The sequence below is a fragment of the Crotalus tigris genome, unplaced genomic scaffold, assembly GCF_016545835.1.
Source record: "Crotalus tigris isolate CLP2741 ecotype Arizona unplaced genomic scaffold, ASM1654583v1 scf7180000018590.67127310178:1205815, whole genome shotgun sequence".
Lineage (NCBI taxonomy): Eukaryota > Metazoa > Chordata > Lepidosauria > Squamata > Viperidae > Crotalus > Crotalus tigris.
This window is the reverse complement of record NW_024097092.1, coordinates 167,955-186,913: the sequence shown is the minus strand read 5'-3', so window position 1 is coordinate 186,913 and position 18,959 is coordinate 167,955. Positions and strand designations below refer to the sequence as shown.

The following is an 18,959-nucleotide window of genomic DNA, read 5'->3' as shown; positions in this document are numbered from 1 at the left end:
TAAGTTTTGACTAAGCAGCTGACCGGAAAAAAACAACGGATTTGCTGTTTGGCAACTGAAAATTTTCATGTCAAGGAAATTAATAGCTGACTAGCAATCAGGTTGCGATTAAAGGCACATTGTCTAACTTTTGCGGATTTGCATCTTTATAAAAATAATTGCAATTCAATGCAAATGAACGTTTTTCTATCACAAAGGTGGGAAAACTTCAACTGAACTGTGATTAATCTGTAAATGCAGTTTAATGTTGAATAGAATAGAATAGAATAGAATAGAATAGAATAGAATAGAATAGAATAGAATAGAATAGAATAAACAGAGTTGGAAAGGACCTTGTAGGTCATCTAGTCCAACCCCCTAATCAGGCAGGAAACCCTACATGAGTTCAGACAAATGCTTCTTAAGTGTTGGAGCATTCATAACTTCTGGAGGCAGGTTGTTCCACTGATTAATTGTTCTAACTGACAGGAAATTTCTTCTTAGTTCTGGGTTGCTTCTTGTCCTGCCTTCAGGTGCTTTGGAGAATAGCTTGACTCCCTCTTCTTTGGGGCAACCCCTGAGATATTGGAACACTGCTAATGTAATGCAAATGCAAATTTTCTAGTCTTTAGCTGGCAAACAGAATAAAGCAAAAAGCCATCAAGGCAAAATCATCTTTATCTGAACCTTCACAGCATAAACATAAAACATTTCAGCAATGCTGGATGCTTCAACAGCTTCACTTCAGTGCTGCTTCATTGTGCTCGTTCCCACTTACTAAAGTGAATATTGGCTTATGAAAACAGTGGAAACCTCCTCCCCACAAACTATACATAAGAACAAAGCCATCTGTACCCCCCATCAAATGTTTCCAGAAGAAATTTAAGTCAACTTGTGTGGAAGCTGCCCTGACATTGATTTAAATTCCCAGTTTACCAACAACGTGTGTGCTAATTTAAAAAACAATCTTTTTAAGCACCATACTTGTGTGTTTAACAATGGATTTAGAGCTTTCTGTTGTAAATGTTTATGCTTGTGCAGCCCTTGAAGAAAACTTCAAAAATGGTTAAATGAAAACCAAGACTACTCTTAACTCCCCCCCCATAAACTAAACTCATATTTTTATCCCCTTAAAGGGCCACCTTTAAGGAAGACATGGAGACCACAGTAGTCCCAGTTGTTAGCCAGCTTTTTGGAGATAGACTGCATTCCACGGTGGAGTTTCCATCTAGATGGTACTCATTAATCATTGACTTTCTCATTTATTTATTTTTAAAGCCAGAAGCCACCCTTGGTTTATCACGGAGGAATAAAATCGGGTGAGAATTTATTCCGGCACCCTCCAAAATAAAACCCCATTATTCAAGAAGGCATCAGGATTGTGTTTGCTATTTTCAGACCAACGGGATGTGAAGCCAGATGCTACAAACAGCTATGCATCTCGGCCAAGATTTCCAGGTGTGAATGCCACATCTGAACCCACCCAGCTCCCCTGGCATCCGTTCAGCCACCCCTTTGGTCTTGTGTGCTCAAGCACCAGTGCCCAAGAGACTCATGGCCCGTGCTAGAAGAAGTCAGTCAGGCCATTGGATTGACCTTCTTTGCCCAGAAGGGCAGCGAAACACTTGGGTAGGTCCAACTGGGATCCCAGCAAAGCACGGCGCAGATTATGCTGCCTAAAAGGACCATGAAGCAGAGGAACCACGTCAGCAGTCCAGCGTTGGTGAAGGGGAGGATGAAGGCAATCAGCATCAAAACAAGCAGAAGCAGCAGGGTGAGTCTCTTGACGGCAGCCTGGTTGATCTCCCCGGAATCCCGAGATTGCATTTCAGGGGAAGGCTGCTGCTGGCTGTGCCACACTCCGACGGCGCCCGGGGTGCCAGCGATCTCTGCATCTGGATCTGTGCTCTCTAGCTGCTCCATGACGTGCTGTAGGTTGCTGAGGCTGCAGATGAGACCCCCGGATACCACTGTGGCCTTTCGGCAGAGGGGACAGTTGATGATCCAGGCATGATCTTTTTGCCCCAAGATCCTCTTCAGGCATGTGGCGCAGAAGGCATGCTGGCACGCCAGGACTTTGGGCAGCCGGCTAAGGCTGAATTGATGGAAACAGATGAGGCAGGTGGTGTCACCAAAAGAGACTCTGGACGGGCACTGCTGGAGAGGCCCCGGGGGTGACACCGTCACAGCGACGGGACTCAAAGATGATGACATCGCCATTTCTGGATTTCTGAGTTCTAGATCCACAGTTTTATTGCAAGACTTTTCCTCTTGAATGGAGCAGCAGCCCTCAATTTTTGGACCATCATCCGTTCCGGATGTCTCTCCAGAAATCTGAGATTGGTCTGTCGCTTTACCGGCTTCAATCACAAGTTGCAAATTATCCATGGAAAATGTTTTGCAAAATTCGGCAGAGGGAGAAACGTGGAGCTCTCCCAGCAATACGGATGAACCGCCTGCCTTTGACTGCATCTGTGGATTTGAAAACTCCTTTTATAAAATGCTTTGTCCTAGCAACAGAGTAATTGTTTTGTTTAACTCTCCCAGCAAGTCCCACCCCTTTGGCAAACAAAAAACAAAAAACTTGCTCACGTTGGGTGGGTGGATGTGTTTGTTTTCTTTAAAACCAAATGGAGATTAAATTTAATCAGTAACTCCAATGACCAGAGGATTTTTTTTTTTTTTTTTACTGTGCCTGATAACGTAACCTTGCTAGGCAATTCCGAAGGAAAAAGCAAACATTTCTTTACAATTGGCAAACAAAACCTCAAAGGGCTGCTTCAGATTTGAGGCAAGGAGATGGGAGGTTAAGTGCTGCAATTTGCTCAAAACAACTGGAGCTAGCTGTAAAAGTGCAGCCCGGGTGTTCCAAAGTTTATTCAATGGAGGACGTGTTTTGAGTAAACCCAAATGCAGAAAATGATTGAGAACAGCCTATTTTTTTTTTTAATCTGTTTGGGGTCCTTCTGAATGTTTAGGGCCGATCCAGAAGCTGAGGATAAAGGCAAAGGAAGATTAAGGATTAAGAATAAATTGGGTCTTTCAACTCCAGAAAACTTTATTGGTGCCTTACAGAATAAACACAACATTCCCATTCGGGGGGCTGGGAGGGGGTCTGGGTCTGTAACGGCCTGCCCTGCCCTGCGCCAGGCGGCAAAGGAGCATGGGTTTTGCAATCCAGCCCCCTTGAAGGAAGGCGTGCAGTGGGAAACAAACCACAGTGTGGTTAAGTCCGCTTCGCTGTGTCCGAGGTCCCCCTACTCCCCGTCTTTGTCATCTATGATGGGGAGGCTGTCGTAGGAGGGGAAATCCAAATGGGGAGGGAGGGGGATCTTGACTTCGTGGGGTCTGGGGGAAGAGAGGCTCTGAAACCGAGAGAAGAAGCCGGATCCAGCCACGCCGCCCGGACAGTCTTCTGACCTGCAATGGCTGCAGTCGTGTAAGGAGCAGGGTTTCTCCTGCCAGAACTCCGAGGTCTTCAGGTCGAGCGACACGTTGACACCCCAGACGGCAAAGTGCCGTATGCGGGCCTGCTTCTGAAGTTGGCACATGCACACCCAGGGCTGCCAAGTGTTCCAGTGGACGTTGGGGTCCCCTGCAAGCAGCAAGAGAAAACATGGCAGAAACAAGGAGTCTAGCAACCACCGGTCACCACAGTGAGAAACGGGGGAACTTGGTTCAGAAAACAAAAGGGAAACATCCAGGGGTTACGCTGAGCCAGAAGGATCCTGGCGGGGAGGGGGGGTGAGGCTTGCCCCCCCTCCTTCAGCCACCTGATCTACCTTAAAGGGCTGTTGTGAGAGTAAAACGGGCGAAGCTTATCCTGTATGTGAAAAGGGAGGGGAAGGACTGTTTAAGCAGCGTTAACCATAAACAGGATATGCGTTTAAAATAAATGCAATTATTTATTTAAAGCAAAGGTATTTGAGAACACCAGGCATTCAAAGAATGAGCCTTGGGCACATTAAGTGGAGGCTAAATTTAATTTTCTACCTGGATGAGCCTGCTGCTTGTTTTCATGACAAGCTGTTTTGAGGTTCATGAATCTTGATGATCCATCAAGCATGGATTAATTCAAGGAGAATTAATAAAGGCCTTGCCAAAGCAGCCCCATCAAGGAAATAAAGAGTTCCACTGCACGTCGCTTTGAAAAGGTGGGGAGGTCTGCTGCTCCCTCCATTTCAGGGGCAGTCTACCTGCAGCCCGTACAGGTGGGAGCTAAAGGTGAACCAAATAGACGTACATTTTTTTTCTCTTCCATCTTTCTTCGTATGAAGAACGGTGGCAGAAACTTGAGTATGTATAATGTAATTAAGAGAAGAGCCAGGGGTGACTTGATAGCAATGTTTCAATATTTGAGGGGCTGCCACAAAGAGGAGGGGGGGTCAAGCTGTTCTCCAAAGCCCCTGAAGGCAGGACAAGAAACAACGGATGGAAACTAATCAAGGAGAGAAGCAATCGAGAACTAAGGAGAAACTTCCTGACAGTCAGAACAATTAATCAGGGGAACGAATTGCCTCCAGATGTTGTGGGTGCTCCAACACTAGAGGGTTTTAAGAAGGGATTGGACAGCCATTTGTCTGACATGGTATAGGGTCTTCTGCTTGAGCAGGGGGCTGGACTAGAAGACCTTCAAGGTCCCTTCCAATTCTGTTATTCAGTTATCACATGGGAAACAGCATGACAGCGTTCTGGCAGGCCCTGGGAACGAACAGAAAGAAATGCTCGTCTACAGAAAGAGCGCCAAAGGCTAGAAGCATCACCACACTCTCTCCTCTGGAAAAGTGAGTTGCAAAACACTGAGGGGGCACCCCTGGACTTCCCCAAGGTAGAAATAATAATTAGAATGGAAGCTATAAATACACTGTGATCCTTTACCAACAGCTGGTGCGAGGCTAGCACCTCTGACATATTGGAGAGGCCAGAAAAATGAACCGAAAAAAGTCAGTATCTTCATTTTGTCTCAGCCAACGATGTCCGATTCTGGACCACAGAGGAAAGGATGCTGTGTATGCATCACCGTGGCAACAAGGAAGGAGCCAATCAACAACTGCAAACAGCCAGAGCATCTTTGGAACCCTCTGTCCTGGGCGGTTATCAAAAGCGGTTTATTTGTGGGCGCTGATTCCACAAATGAGTTATCTCTGAGTCCAAAAAAGGTTTTATTCTTTTCCAAGACATTAAATACCCATATTAGTTCTTTCCTGATTTTTTTAATACATTTTTATAATCTGGTTCTCTGCGTTGATATACCTTCCAGGAAGATGCTTACCGCTTCTCAAGACACAGCCTTTAAAATAATATTTATTCTTTTTTTAAAAAAAGAGGTATTTTTAAAAATAGTTCAGTTTTAATTTTCTAAAAAAAAAAAGGCATGCAGCACATGTCAACCTTCCCCTCCATCAAACAGGCGTACGGTTTTTAATCTGTTGTTTTTCTCCCCCGCAGAGGTGTTCATGGATGTGTGTTTTCATAAGCCACATGGACTAAAAGACAATTAAAAAATAAATAAAAGGTAGATTTTTTTTTTTAAAAAAAAAAATCCAAATAAATGACTCGCCCTGCTATTCCTGAACTAAACAATTTACAAAGCCTACCACTGACTGTGGGGCACTCACATAAAAACTCAGCTGTTCTGAGCAAAAAGAGGCAGCACCATCGGCACAAATTGGATGTGGTTTTAATGGAAAATGGCTTTGTGGCGTGGCGGCTTTTGGTGAGCCTGCTTCCGAGGGGCGCTGCTGAGTTCGAATTCCACCACTCGAGAGCGGTCAAGCAGTTCGTCCGTCCTTGTCCCGCCTGCCACCCGAGAGACAGAAGTCTGAAAAGCAGATTTAGAGATCCCAGTTACAGAGGCACTGTGGCAGGGCTAGTCAACCTTGGCTCTTTTAGGACTCGTGGACTTCAACTCCCAGAATTCCTGAGCCAGCTGTGCTGGCTCAGGAATTCTGGGAATTGAAGTCCACGAGTCCTAAAAGAGCCAAGGTTGACTACCCCTTGCACTACGGCAATTTGGTTTGAAAATACCCTTCCTCCCAACTGTATTTCTATTTTAATTGAGAAATGCCTGAATTAAAAAATGAATTCTGCTCATTTAACAGACCACAAAACAGGCCCAGGCAAAGGCTGAATTTAAGCTTTGTTTTAATGCCACAATCCCTACTTTGCCAGCCACACACGGACCAGCAAGACCATCGCAAGAGCAGTTTGGCTACTGCTGGTAGTCCTCATCTTACAACAGTTTGTTTAGTGGCCATTTGAACTTACAACGGCACTGGAAAAAAAGGGACTTAGGACCTTTATTCACATTTACGACGGTTGCAGCGTCTCGATGGTCATGTGATCAAAATTCAGACGTTTGACAACTGGCTCATATTTATGATGGTTGCAGTGTCACGTGATCCCCTTTTGCAACTTTCTGACAAGCTAAATAAATGGGGAAAGCTAGATTCACTTAACAACTGGGTTACTACCTTAATAACTAATAATAATAATAATAAAGTTGGAAGGGACCTTGGAAGTCATCTAGTCCATCCCCCTGCTCAGGCAGGAAACCCTACACCATTTCAGACAAAGGGCTGTCCAGTTTCTTCTTAAAAACTTCCAGTGTTGGAGCATTCGCCGCTTCTGGAGGCAACTTCTGTTCCACTGGTTAATTGTTCTGTCAGGAAGTTTCTCCTTAGTTTCAGGTTGCTTCTCTCCTTGATTAGTTTCCACCCATTGCTTCCTGTCCTGCCTTCAGGTGCTTTGGAGAATAGATTGACTCCCTCTTCTTTGTGGCAGCCCCTGAGATACTGGAACACTGCTATCATGTCACCCCTGATCCTTCTCTTCGTTAAACTATTGTTGTTGTTAGTTGCGAAGTCGTGTCCAACCCATCGCAACCCCATGGACCACGTTCCTCCAGGCCTTCCCGTCCTCTACCATCTTCTGGAGTCCATTTAAGCTACTGCTTCAGTGACTCCATCCGGCCACCTCATTCTCTGTCGTCCCCTTCTTCTATTGCCCTCCATCTTTCCCAGCATTAGGCTCTTCTCCAGTGAGTCCTTCCTTCTCACTAAGTGGCCAAAGTCCTTGAGTTTCCACTTCAGGATCTGGCCTTCTAAAGAGCAGTCTCCTGCAGGACTGACCGGTTTGATGGCCTTGCAGTACTCGCAGGAGTCTTCTCCAGCACCAGAGTTCAATTCATTAAACTAGACCTACCCAATTCCAGCAACCATTCCTTATATGTTTTAGCCCCCAGCCCCCTGATCATCTTTGTTGCTTTCTAGAATCTCAACATCTTTTTTTACACCGTGGTGACCAACTGCAGTGCTTCACTTAACATCTGGGCTAGAAAGATGGCAAAATGCAGCAAAACTCATTTAAGAACTGTCTTGTTTAGAAACAGAACATTTGGGCTCAACTGTAGTCATACGTTAAGGACTCCCTATAGCAGGGGTCTCCAAACTTGTCAACTTTAAGACTTGTGGACTTCAATGCCCAGAATTCCTCAGCCAGTCCACAAGTCTTAAAGTTGACAAGTTTGGAGAGCCCTGAAGAGTGGAGGTTCCCAGACAGACAGTTCTTCCTGTTTACCTGATATGGACACTGAGAATCCAGAGATGAATGTAGATCTAGGCTGCTGACGATGGGGGTGGACACTCGGATGGGGTTCTCCCAACCAGCAAGGCAGTGCTGTGGGAACAAAGATAGAGACCGCCTCAGCGTTTTTGCCGAGTCCACTTGCCCCCTGAACTTTCTCTCTCTTATATATCCCCCTTTTTAAAAGCCCCCCAGCTTGATGTCCCTTGCTACTAACTTACGGCAAGAGTTCCCAGGTTTAAGCCAATATACTAGGCAAGCTGTCTTTGCAAGCCCTGTAAATTTACAAGCACTCAAATTCCACTGAAGGGGGGAAAGAAAATAGTGCTTGAAACTGCCAAAGTTCCTTTTCCAAGATTGCAGGGCAGTCCTCAACTTTTACAGCCAAATCCAAAGTACGAAGCAGCCTTAAGTGTTTGCTTAAGTCAAAGGTACTTTTTTCCCCATTGATTTGCTTTTGAAACAGGAGCAGCGTCTTATACACCATGAGAACTTAGATACTGCTTTTTTTCCTGACTCATCTTTTCTTTTGGAAAGGCAGGGCCATCTGCCTTCCAGGTAAACACTGTTTTTATGTCTGTCTGTCTGTCTATATCTATATAATTATCTATTTGTCTATCTGTCTATCTATTTGTCTATCTATCTATCTGTCTGTCTGTTCGTCCATCCATATATATCCATCCATCTCTCTCTCTCTATCCATCCATCCATCCATATCCATCCATCCGTATCTATCCATCCATATCCATATCCATCCGTATCTATCTAATCTATCTATCCATATATCTATCCATATCAATCCATCCCTATCTATCTGTCTGTCTGTCTCTGTCTGTCTTTCTATCCATCCACATCCACATCTACATCTACATATCCATATCCATCCATCCACCTACCTACCTACCTAATCTATCTATCCATCCCTATCTATCTGTCTGTCTGTCTTTCTATCCATCCACATCTACCCATCCATATCCATATCCATCCATCTACCTACCTACCTACCTACCTATCCATATCTATCCATCCCTATCTATCTGTCTGTCTGTCTTTCTATCCATCCACATCTACCCATCCATATCCATCCATCCATCCATCCACCTACCTACCTATCCATATCTATCCATCCCTATCTGTCTGTCTTTCTATCCATCCACATCTACCCATCCATCTCTATCTAATCTATCTATCTATCTATCTATCTATCTATCTATCTATCTATCTATCTATCTATCTATCTATCTATCTATCTATCTATCTATCTGATATTTAATGCTAACCTTGAATTCTAGCGTTTTACAAGAGACGCTGGAATCGTTGTCAATTTTCTCCCCCCCCCAAGCACAATTCTCTCTTTCCCTTTCTGTTTCGCGCACTCTTCCTCCCTTGAAACTCACCGAGGGCAGGGCCAAATTGTCCTCCATTTCGTAGCTTTTCCGTCGATGGATTTTGTGTTTATACGTGGGGAGGAAGGTAGCTCTTGGGAAGCTGACTCTGCAAAATATACCCCCACAACATCAGAACATCTAAAAGGAGCAGGTGAAGGTATTAAAAAAAACACCTGTTTATAAAGAGACTGGGTGAAGCCACCTGTTTCTAAATTAAAGCAAAACAAAATTGAGCAAAAATACGCCACCGTAAGAGATTATACACCGAAAGGCAAATCAACGGATTGCAGCAAAGTTAGATTACTACACTGCTTTTAAAAAAAAATGACTTGGGGAAAATCCCCAGGAAGACATTCTCTGGAACAGAAGGGGCAGAACTGGGAGCTGCCCACCTCTGCCGGTAAAACATTTTGCTGTCTTGAATAGGAAATGAAGAAACAAAACAGGATTTCTGTTCCCCCAAAGTACAGGCAGCTTTGGCTAATGTCCCCTTTCTTGGCCGTAAGAAAAAAGAGGGAATGAGGGAGAAAGGGGATTGTGGGTAATCCTCAATTTACCACAGTTCATTTAGTGATCGTTCAAAGCCACAACGCCACTGAGAAAAGTGACACATGGCCGTTTTTCACAGTTATGACCTCTGCAGCTTCCCCCACGATCACGTGATCCAGATTCAGAAGCTTGGCAACTGGTTCCTATTTATGACGGTTGCAGCATCCCGGGGTCCCCTTTAGCGACCTTCTGACCAGCAAGTCAATGGGAGGAGCCAGATTCGCTTCATGACCGGCTGACTCACTGATCAACTGCAGGGGTTCACTTAACAACTGTGGCAAAAAAGGTCGTAAAACGGGGCCAAACTCACTTAACAAACATCTCACTTAACAGCAGAAATGTTGGACCGGTCCTTTGCTTACGACCGTTGCAGCTCCCTCTCCCCTCTCCCTCCCTCCCTCTCATTCCCTCATCTTCCTTCATTCCTTCCTTCCTCCCTCCCTCTCTCACCCCTCCCTCCCTCCCATTCCTTCATCTTTCCTTCCTTCCTTCCTTTCTCTCCTTCTTTCCTTCCTTCCTCCCTCCCTCCCTCCCTCCCTCCCATTCCCTCATCTTTCCTTCCTTCCTTCCTTCCTCCCTCCCTTTCTCTCCTTCCTTCATTCCTTCCTTCCTCCCTCTCACCCCTCCCTCCCCCCATTCCTTCATCTTTCCTTCCCTTCCTTCCTCCCTCCTTTTCTCTTTCCTTCGTTCCTTCCTTCCTCCCGCCCACTCTCACCCCTCCCTCCCTCACATTCCCTCATCTTTCCTTCCTTCCTTCCTCCTTCTCTCACCCCTCCCTCCCATTCCTTCATCTTTCCTTCCTTCCTTCCTTTCTCTCCTTTGTTCCTTCCTTCCTTCCTCCCTCTCACCCCTCCCTCCCTCCCATTCCTTCATCCTTCCTTCCTTCCTTCCTTCCTTCCTTCCTTCCTTCCTTCCTTCCTTCCTTCCTCCCTCCCTCCCATTCCTTCATCTTTCCTTCCTTCCTTCCTTCCTTCCTTCCTTCCTTCCTTCCTTCCTTCCTTCCTTCCTCCCTCCCATTCCTTCATCTTTCCTTCCTTCCTTCCTCTTTCCTTCGTTCCTTCCTTCCTTCCTTCCTTCCTTCCTTCCTTCCTTCCTTCCTTCCCTTCCCTTCCCTTCCCTTCCCTTCCCTTTATTCTAGGAACTTGTGAAGTTCTACCATTGTTTCATTTGAAGTCCATGAAATTTATTTATTTATTACTGGACTTGGGTGGATATCACAAACTTATTTAAGCATTTTAGTCACGTGATGAAAATTGGGACACTTGGCAGAACCAGGGACACGGGGTTGCCATGGCGACCTTCCCAGGGAGCTTGCGAAAGGACGCCAAAATCCAGGGCCAACTGAGGTTGTTGGCAACTCAGATTGAAACTGATCCACCAAAACCAGGGGTAGGCAACGTTGGCTCTTTTATGACTTGTGGACTTCAATTCTGGGAGTTGAAGTCCATGACTCATAAAAGAGCCAAGGCTCCCCACCCCTGCCCTATATCAGGGGTCCTCAACATTGGCAACTTTAAGACTGGTGGACTTCAACTCCCAGAATTCCTGAGCCAGCCTGGCTCAGCTTGGAAACTCTCCCTTCCCCTCAGCATGGCTGGCTCAGGAATTCTGGGAGTTGAAGTCCAGCAGTCATGAAGGGGGCCATAGTTCCCCCATGCTGGCTCAGGAATTCTGGGAGTTGAAGTCCCCGAGTCATGAAGGGGCCATAGTTCCCCCATGCTGGCTCAGAATTCCTGAGCCAGCCTGGCTCAGCTTGGAAACTCTCCCTTCCCCTCAGCATGGCTGGCTCAGGAATTCTGGGAGTTGAAGTCCAGGAGTCATGAAGGGGGCCATAGTTCCCCCATGCTGGCTCAGGAATTCTGGGAGTTGAAGTCCACGGGTCATAAAAGAGCCAAGGTTACTTACCTCTGGCCTAGGCCGCTTTATGACTCGTGGACTTCAACTCCCAGAATTCCTGAGCCAGCATGGCTCAGCTTGGAAACCTCTCCCTTTCCCCTCAGCATGGCTGGCTCAGGAATTCTGGGAGTTGAAGTCCACCAGTCATAAAAGAGCCAAGGTTGCCTACCTCTGACCAAACAGCGATAACCAGGGCAAAACCTCACCTGATAAAAGCTGGCTCCACCAGGGTTTCAGGAGGTTTTTCGGCTCGAGGGGTTTTGCAAACGGGGCAGGCTGATTCTGGATCCGTTGGCACCGTAAAAAGGCGTTTATTCAACCGATAGCAGAAGACACCTGCAGCGCATGCCAGAAAAATTACGACAGGGCCCTTTACATAGCTGTAGGTTTTAACTGGTGCCAAGTTTCTAGCCTTCATGGCTGCAAGATGAGGCTAAGTAATGAGTGGCTTGAAACCTCAATGGGATTTTGGGGCCCTTTCCCATGCTTCTAGTTTGGGGGGGTGTCTCCAAACTTGGCCGCATTTAAAACTTGTGGACTTCATCTCCCAGAATTCCATGCTGGCTGAGGAACTCTGGGAGTTGAAGTCCACAAGTCTTAAAATGGCCAGGTTTGGAGATCCCCTGGTCTAGATCCTGCTAGGGCTGCTATTCCCAGGCACGCAATTCCTGCTGACTTTCCACCCCCAAAATGCACTGGCTAAAGAAACATTGGAACATACATTGGTGGGAGGCTGCGTCTATTTCCATCTCCCGATCCAGGGCCGAAGAATTCACGTCCTTCAGCCTGTAAAGAAGGAAAAACCCAGAATTAGAGCCTGAGAAAGGAATTGTGCACTGGCACCCAACTAACCAAGGCAGGGGAACGTTGTGTATTACAGTGGGCTGGGCTGGATGACCTCTAAATATCTCTTCCCACTCTTTGGTTTGGAGGCTGAGTTAGCCCTAACCCCTTGCCGGATCCTGATGAAGGAAAGAAGCAACCTGGAATTAAGGAGAAACTTCCTAATAGGGAGGACAATTAACCAGTGGAACAGCTTGCCACCAGAAGTTGTGGTGCTCCATTCCTGGAGGTTTTTAAGGAGAGACTGAACAGCCATTTGTCTGAAATGGAACAGGGTCTCCTGCTTGAGCAGGGGGCTGGACTAGATGACCTCCAAGGTCCCTTCCAGCTCTATTCTGATTCTGAAACAGCAAAGGCAGCTTTAAAATAACAACCCAGAGTTTACCCCTTGCAAAGCTTAATTTCTCCTGCGAATGGGCAGCTGGTGAGGGTTAACCATCTGATTTAAGCATGTTGTGTGAACTTGGGCTTTAAAAATGGCACTTGGGGGTTTGAGCAGATCTAAAGGCATCTACCTCCCACATCTACCCCTTTTTTCAAACCCCCTCTTCCCCTCCTCCTCCCCCCCCAGCCGGATCATACTCGAAGTCGTGGTCGCGGATGCAAGCCTCCTTGTTCACCTGGCGGAAGTTTTGCAGCTCTGCAAAATATTCCTCGGGTTTTTCAGACAGGGACGCATCCGTCTCCAGCAGCCCTAGAGAATGAGGGTCGCAGAGAGCAGGTGAAACACCCAAGCGCGAAAACGGCAGGATCAGAAGCTCATTGTCAAGCCCTCGGAATACACAGGTAGACTGTTCCTGGACAGGGAGGATCTGTCCCTCCTTTTCTTGGCAAATAAGAGCAGAATCTGCCAGCTGTGATTAGAAAGTTGGTTCTGTCTGGCTAGGAGGACGGGAGAGGGGCAAAGGAGCCAGCATGATGGGGGGGGGCTACAGTAAAACACTAGTACCACTTTACAAAGCCTTAGTAAGACCACACCTGGAATACTTCAGCCCATTTTGGTCACCCTACCACAAAAAAGATGTAGAGAGTTTGGAAAAAATCCAGAGAAGAGCAACTAAGATGATCCAAGGCCTGGGGACCAAAACATACGAAGAAGGGCTGCAGGATTTGGGTTTGGCTAGTCTAAAGATGAGAAGAAACAGGGGAGACATGATGGCATTATTCCAGTATTTGAGGGGCTGCCACAAGGCAGAGGGGGGTCACATTATTCACCAAAGCACCCGAGGGCAGGACGAGAAACAACGGTTGGAAACTGATCAAGGAGAGAAGCAACCTGGAATTAAGGAGAAACCTCCTGACAGTGAGGACAATTAACCAGTGGAACACCCTGCCTCCAGAAATTGTGGGCGCTCCATCACTGGAGATTTTTAAAAAGAGGCTAGACAGTCACTTGGATTTGCTAATGCTCTCCACCCCAGTGTGCAGAGACACTGCACCTGAGCATGGAAGCTCTGTTTAGGCCAGTGGTTCTCAACCGGTGGGTCGGGATCCCATTTGGGGTCGAACGACCATTTCACGGGGGTCGCCAAACAACGCACTCCGCCATTTCCCCACCCTTTTCCTTAGCTGTGCTACTCCCTTTTATTCTATTGGTTTTGGAAAGCCAATAGAATAGACTCTCTTGAATAGAGTCTAATTCTATTGGCTGCTCTGCTGAGCCCGCCAAAAGTCCCAGTCTGCAAATGGTGCTGCACCAGTTGAGTAGTCCTCGACTTACGACCGGTTGAGTAGTCCTCGACTTACAACTGGTTGGGGGTCACGGCATTAAAAAGGTTGAGAACCACTGGCTTAGGCGTTTCGGGAAGCAGCCCCCAGCCTCTTCCCACCTGCGATCCAGTCGTAGCCCAGGAAAGGCTGCGCTGACATGCTGTCCTCTGGGATCAAATACTCCTCCGTGTCGGAGACAAACGTCACATGCCCAGCTTCCTTCTGGAAAAGAGAAAGGGTGCCTCTTTGATGCCAGGGACCAGGACATGCCCCGGAAATGCCCAACATTGCCTGTCAAGTCTTGCCTGAAAACTGGCAGAGCCTTCCCCTTCTTCTAAAAGTAAGCTAAGATTCAAAACCAGGCACTTGTTACCATCTTTGGTGGACATGCCCCAAAGCCCAAAGATTCTGGCCAAGAAGACACATATGGTTAGAGAAAATGACTAAAAAAAAAACCATATAGATTTTAAGCCAGAACTGTGTTTGTTAGGCATAATACTAGGAAATAATGAGAAAGAGTGCATATGTCTAATTTTACATGTATTAACTGCGGCGAGAATTGTATTCGCCCAATATTGGAAAAATGAAGATTTACCAACGGAGGAAGAGTTAATTAAAATTTTTTTAGACTGTGCAGAAATGGACAGATTGACATTGAAAATGAATGAGAAAGAAGATTCAGTATATTTTAGAACATGGGGTACCTTTTATCAATGGCTAGAAAAACGAAGAAGAGAGAAAGGATATATACATACAGGATATATACATACAATATATATATACATTGCTTACTGGTGTACACCGCTTAGAGAGTGCTTGCACTTAAAGCGGTATATAAGTCTCATAAATAAATAAATAAATAAACAAACATGTATTAGTAAGTTAAATGTTGGAACCCAGACAATCTGTTGCTGATAAAGTATTAAGCATTTTTGATTATAAAAAAATACTAAAAATATATATTAAAAAAAATAAAAAATAAAATAAAAGCTAAGGTTCTAGTCCTGATTGCTCAAACCACTACTCTGCGCCCTGGTGGTGCAGTGGTTAGAATACAGCACTGCAGGCTACTTCTGCGGAATCCCGGCTGCCTGCAGTTTGGCAGTTCGAGTCTCACCGGTTCAAGGTTGACTCGGCCTTCTGTCCTTCCGAGGTCGGTAAAATGAGGACCCAGATTGTTGGGGGGTTAACGGGCTGACTCTGTAAACCACTTAGAGGGGGCTGTAAAGCCCTGTGAAGCGGGATATAAGCTTTACTGCTTGGGAAGGAAGGAAGGAAGGGAGGAAGCCATGGTGGTGCAGTGGTTAGAATGCAGTATTGCAGGCAAACTCTACCCACTGCCAGCAGTTCAATCCTGACCGGCTCAAGGTTGACTCAGCCTTCCATCCTTCCGAGGTGGGTAAAATGAAGACACCGATTGTTGGGGGGCAAATACAGTATGTTGACTCTGTAAATGGCTTAGAGAGGGCTGCAAAGCCCTGTAAAGTGGTATATAAGTGTAAGAGCTACTGCTATTGCTACTCTCCCTGTCTTAGATCAGTATCGCCCCCCTGCCAGCTTTCCAGCTGTTTTGCAGAGATTAAGTCTGCCTGCCAATCAGACGCAGTTTCTTTTGCTCAGGGCCTGCCCTGCCAAGCTTTTCAGCACTCACCTTCCTCCTTGCCCTGCCATGCTTGCTCCCCGGCGTAAGCAAAATGGACTTGGGGGTCTGCGGCATCCGAGCTGAGGTCCCCTGCCTCCTCTCCCCTCCTGCTGGGCTTTGGGTCAGCTCCTCTCGGGGGCCCGTTCCCTCCTTCGCCTCGGGGCAGGCAGCAGGGGCTGACTTTGGGGGGCCCTCTTCCTTGGCTGTTTCACCGTTCGCATTGGCAGCCTCGCCAAACGGCACGACGGCCGTGCAGGGGGAACAGGGCAGCCCCCAGCTCGGGGAGCACCCCTCTTTCCGTCTCTCGCTCTGCCTCCTGGTGCCCTGAGAGTCCAGGCCCAGTTGGGAATTCCCTTCCTCCGAAACGTTCAGGGTGGCCCCCTCCACGTCTGGATGAAACTCCGGCTGGATCTGGAAGGGAAGACAGCGATAAAAACAGTTGTGTTGCCGTGAGGGTCACACAGCACAATTAGCAAGACGTGGCAGGTTGCTGCCCCAGGGTGCATACAAGCTGGAAACTCAGTCAAGGACAATAAGGGGGAAAAATACTGCAGGAATCCCTGTTAGATAAGATAACCTTTATTCTCATTTTTTTTTACTGTGGGCACAGTAATATGGCACATATTAAAAAATGAAAACCTGTTGCCTGCTCTCAAAAGTGTACACCAGGGGTCTTCAAACTCGGCCCTTTTATGACTGATGGACTTCAACTCCCAGAATTCCTCAGCCAGGCACGTGTGTCAGGCTGAGGAATTCTGGGAGTTGAAGTCCACCAGTCATAAAAGGGCCAAGTTTGATGACCCCTGGTGTACACATACACAACACCCCTATAAACTGTTTAGGGCTACGTTTTTTAACTTGTCTGAAATTGCACGAGTGCCCTCTTATCTGACCTTTTTTTTTTAATCTCCTGTTTCACTCTTTTTCGTTTAACAACATGCAGCCTGCAGAAAGGTCTTGCAGCACAAGGCAGGTCTGATCGTTGTGATAGATGGCCCATTTGGGGGAAGCAAAAATAGGTCCTCCAATCTACAGAATTCTCATTTGGCTGCACAAGCAAATTCTCTGTCTCGTTCAGGATCTGGATCAAAGCATCTCCAGATGTAAACATGGTGCCAGGAAAGATTATGTCAAAAAACAAAACAAAACAAAAAAAAACAGGAAAAAAAGTAAGAGTTGCATGCTCCAGGATGGCAAAATGATTCACTGCTATTATTAAAAGATACTTAACTATGCTAACTATATATTCAGAAGCAGTCTATGTAATTTGATGGTGTTTTTTTTAAAAAAGCCTTGTTTTATTCATTTTTAAAACGCTAGATATGGTGAGAACAGGCCAATACAAAGTTTGTTTATTTTTGTTTATTATGAAATTTATTCATCACCTATCTCAGGTTGAATGAACTCTGAGTGGCTGGCAGCATAAAAACATTAAAAAAACATTAAAACCATCAATCATAACAAAGAAGATAAAAGGACGAGGGGTGACGTGATAGCAGTGTTCCAGTATCTCAGGGGCTGCCCCAAAGAAGAGGGAGTCAAGCTATTCTCCAAAGCGCCTGAGGGCAGGACAAGAATCAATGGATGGAAACTAATCCAGGAGAGAAGCAACCTGGAACTAAGGAGAAACTTCCTGACAGTGAGGACAATTAACCAGTGGAACAACCTGCCCTTAGAAGTTATGAATGCTCCACACTGGAAGTTTTAATGAAGAGACTGGACAGTCATTTGTCTGAAATGGTATAGGGTTTCCTGCCTGAGCAGGGGGTTGGATTAGATGACCTCCAAGGTCCCTTCCAACTTTATTATTATTATTATTATTATTATTATTATTATTATTATTATTATTATTATGGATCATCGCACAGTCAGCCAGATGTTCAGACTGGATTTGGCATTTTTGTCTACCTATCGAGTCCTTACCCAGGACCTGGGATAGGCAGATGTGGATGTCTGATGGTATTACAGATCTTGTCGCGGGATGGAAGCAGTTCCTAGTAAGGCCCGGATTAGGCTTTATTAGCCAACCAACTCCAGCGGGTGAAGCTCCCCTACTGGGTCCCCAAGCCATCTGGCAGAGGCAGAATTGGATTTTAAACTTCTGTGGAGAAGTTCCAGAGGGATCCCCGACAGTTGCTTAAAAAGACCTCACGTATATTTGGATCAAAGCTGGACGCCCCCAGGAGTTTCAGATGTAGATGGGTCAACCTTGAACAACTATCCATCCTACCCCGTTCCTGGAACCGAGCCCCTGCTTGCGCTCGGGGTCCCCCGACGTGGAGGCCAGCACGAAGGGAAGGTGCTTCCTGAATTCTTCTTGATTGGCTTTCAACCTTCGCAGGAGATCCTGGTTTAAGTGGCGGAGCTGCTGAAGGTCCATCTCGGGCACCACGGACGGCTGCGCTGCGGGAGCTGAGCTGACGACGCCTTGAGAGCTGGGGAGTCAATATCTGAGTATCATCACCCCCAAGGGGATGCTTTTGGCCTGGAAAGCCCGCCTGGGGGCTCTCGAGAGGAGGAACTCTGCACGTGCCCAGAGGTAGCCTTTATCCTCCTCCCACAGGCCAGACTAAGGTCAGGCAGGGTCTGGGTCTCAGCTCTTAGGGACCAGGCAAGAATTTGGGGGAGGGGCCAAAGTCCTGATTGATGTTATTTTTGTTTTGCCAGTGACTCAAGACCAGCCTCCATCCCCAAGAGGGCTCAAGGGGCGTCCTCCACTAACCCCCCTCCCCAAAATTCAGCCTCCGGGCCCCCCAGCACCCCATAGAGGGGAAAACGCCCCCTCCCCTTGTTTCAATTCCCTTCTCAGCGGAGGCGAGGCACCACAATTCCCATCGGCCCCAGCCTGGGGAAAGCTGCCCTGGCTCCTCAGCCCCCGCCCCCCCCCAAACAAAAGAGCGCCGTTCTACGCACTTCATTCACTCCCGCGTCCGTTGGCTACTATGTAGCAAAGCCAAGCTTCCGAACGCCTCCCGATTGGCCACGCTCCGCCGTCGTCGCCCAGCAACCTGCGTCACCCCGGAACTTGGGAGATTTGCTCTTAAAGGGACCGCACCCTCGCTCGCCTTTGGGGAGGAGTTTCGTTTCGTTTCGAATTAAAGGCCTGGTCCGGCTTTCATGACGGACCTCGGTGGCCCGGCGCGAGGGATTGCAACCCCTATCATCCGCAGCCAGCGAGGTAATCAAGGTGGGATGCAAATTAAATAAATAAACTTAAATTCATTGTAGGGTTCCTGCCTGAGCAGGGGGTTGGACTAGATGACCTCCAAGGTCCCTTCCAACTTTACTACTATTACTATTACTAAAACCAATAGCTAAATACTGAGAACTCCCATTTTCAATCAGAAACTTAAAACCTACTGGTTTTT

General features: G+C 46.8%; 2 protein-coding genes across 5 annotated transcripts; both read right to left on the bottom strand.

Annotated features, from left to right (window-relative positions):
* Positions 1 to 639: 639 nt before the first annotated feature.
* On the bottom strand, positions 640 to 2,492 carry RNF186 (ring finger protein 186). Its single transcript, XM_039355014.1, has one exon. The coding sequence runs from the start codon at positions 2,449 to 2,451 to the stop codon at positions 1,558 to 1,560; it is 894 nt and encodes a 297-aa protein (XP_039210948.1). The 5' UTR covers positions 2,452 to 2,492; the 3' UTR covers positions 640 to 1,557.
* Positions 2,493 to 2,888: 396 nt separating this feature from the next.
* Positions 2,889 to 18,752, bottom strand: LOC120313285 (migration and invasion inhibitory protein). 4 transcript variants are annotated; one of them, XR_005558107.1, is made up of 11 exons: positions 18,505 to 18,747; positions 17,822 to 18,026; positions 15,601 to 16,002; positions 14,069 to 14,171; positions 12,822 to 12,933; positions 12,118 to 12,182; positions 11,603 to 11,732; positions 8,961 to 9,057; positions 7,558 to 7,656; positions 5,598 to 5,800; positions 3,442 to 3,574 (listed from the first exon to the last, which is right to left on the bottom strand). XR_005558107.1 is itself a non-coding variant. In XM_039355031.1 (10 exons), the coding sequence occupies exons 1-10, from the start codon at positions 18,507 to 18,509 to the stop codon at positions 3,458 to 3,460; spliced, it is 1,335 nt and encodes a 444-aa protein (XP_039210965.1). In that variant the 5' UTR covers positions 18,510 to 18,752; the 3' UTR covers positions 2,889 to 3,457. The 4 variants fall into 4 exon arrangements, 2 of the variants coding, with proteins under 2 accessions (XP_039210965.1, XP_039210964.1); XR_005558106.1 differs by having other exon boundaries at positions 3,444 to 3,574; positions 4,858 to 5,800; positions 18,505 to 18,746; XM_039355031.1 differs by lacking the exon at positions 5,598 to 5,800 and having other exon boundaries at positions 2,889 to 3,574; positions 18,505 to 18,752.
* Between the last annotated feature and the right edge of the window lie 207 nt (positions 18,753 to 18,959).

What these genes read in the sequence shown, in the direction of transcription:
- LOC120313285 (XM_039355030.1), bottom strand. An exon ending in GGCTCGGTTCCAGGAACGGG is followed by an intron (nt 16,003 to 17,821) that starts GTAGGATGGATA and finishes CTTCCCTTCCAG; the next exon opens with ATCCAGCCGGAGTTTCATCC. An exon ending in ACAATTTGGCCCTGCCCTCG is followed by an intron (nt 7,657 to 8,960) that starts GTGAGTTTCAAG and finishes TTGTTCCCACAG; the next exon opens with CACTGCCTTGCTGGTTGGGA.
- RNF186 (XM_039355014.1), bottom strand. Translation starts at nt 2,451, where the DNA reads ATGCAGTCAAAGGCAGGCGGTTCATCCGTATTGCTGGGAGAGCTCCAC.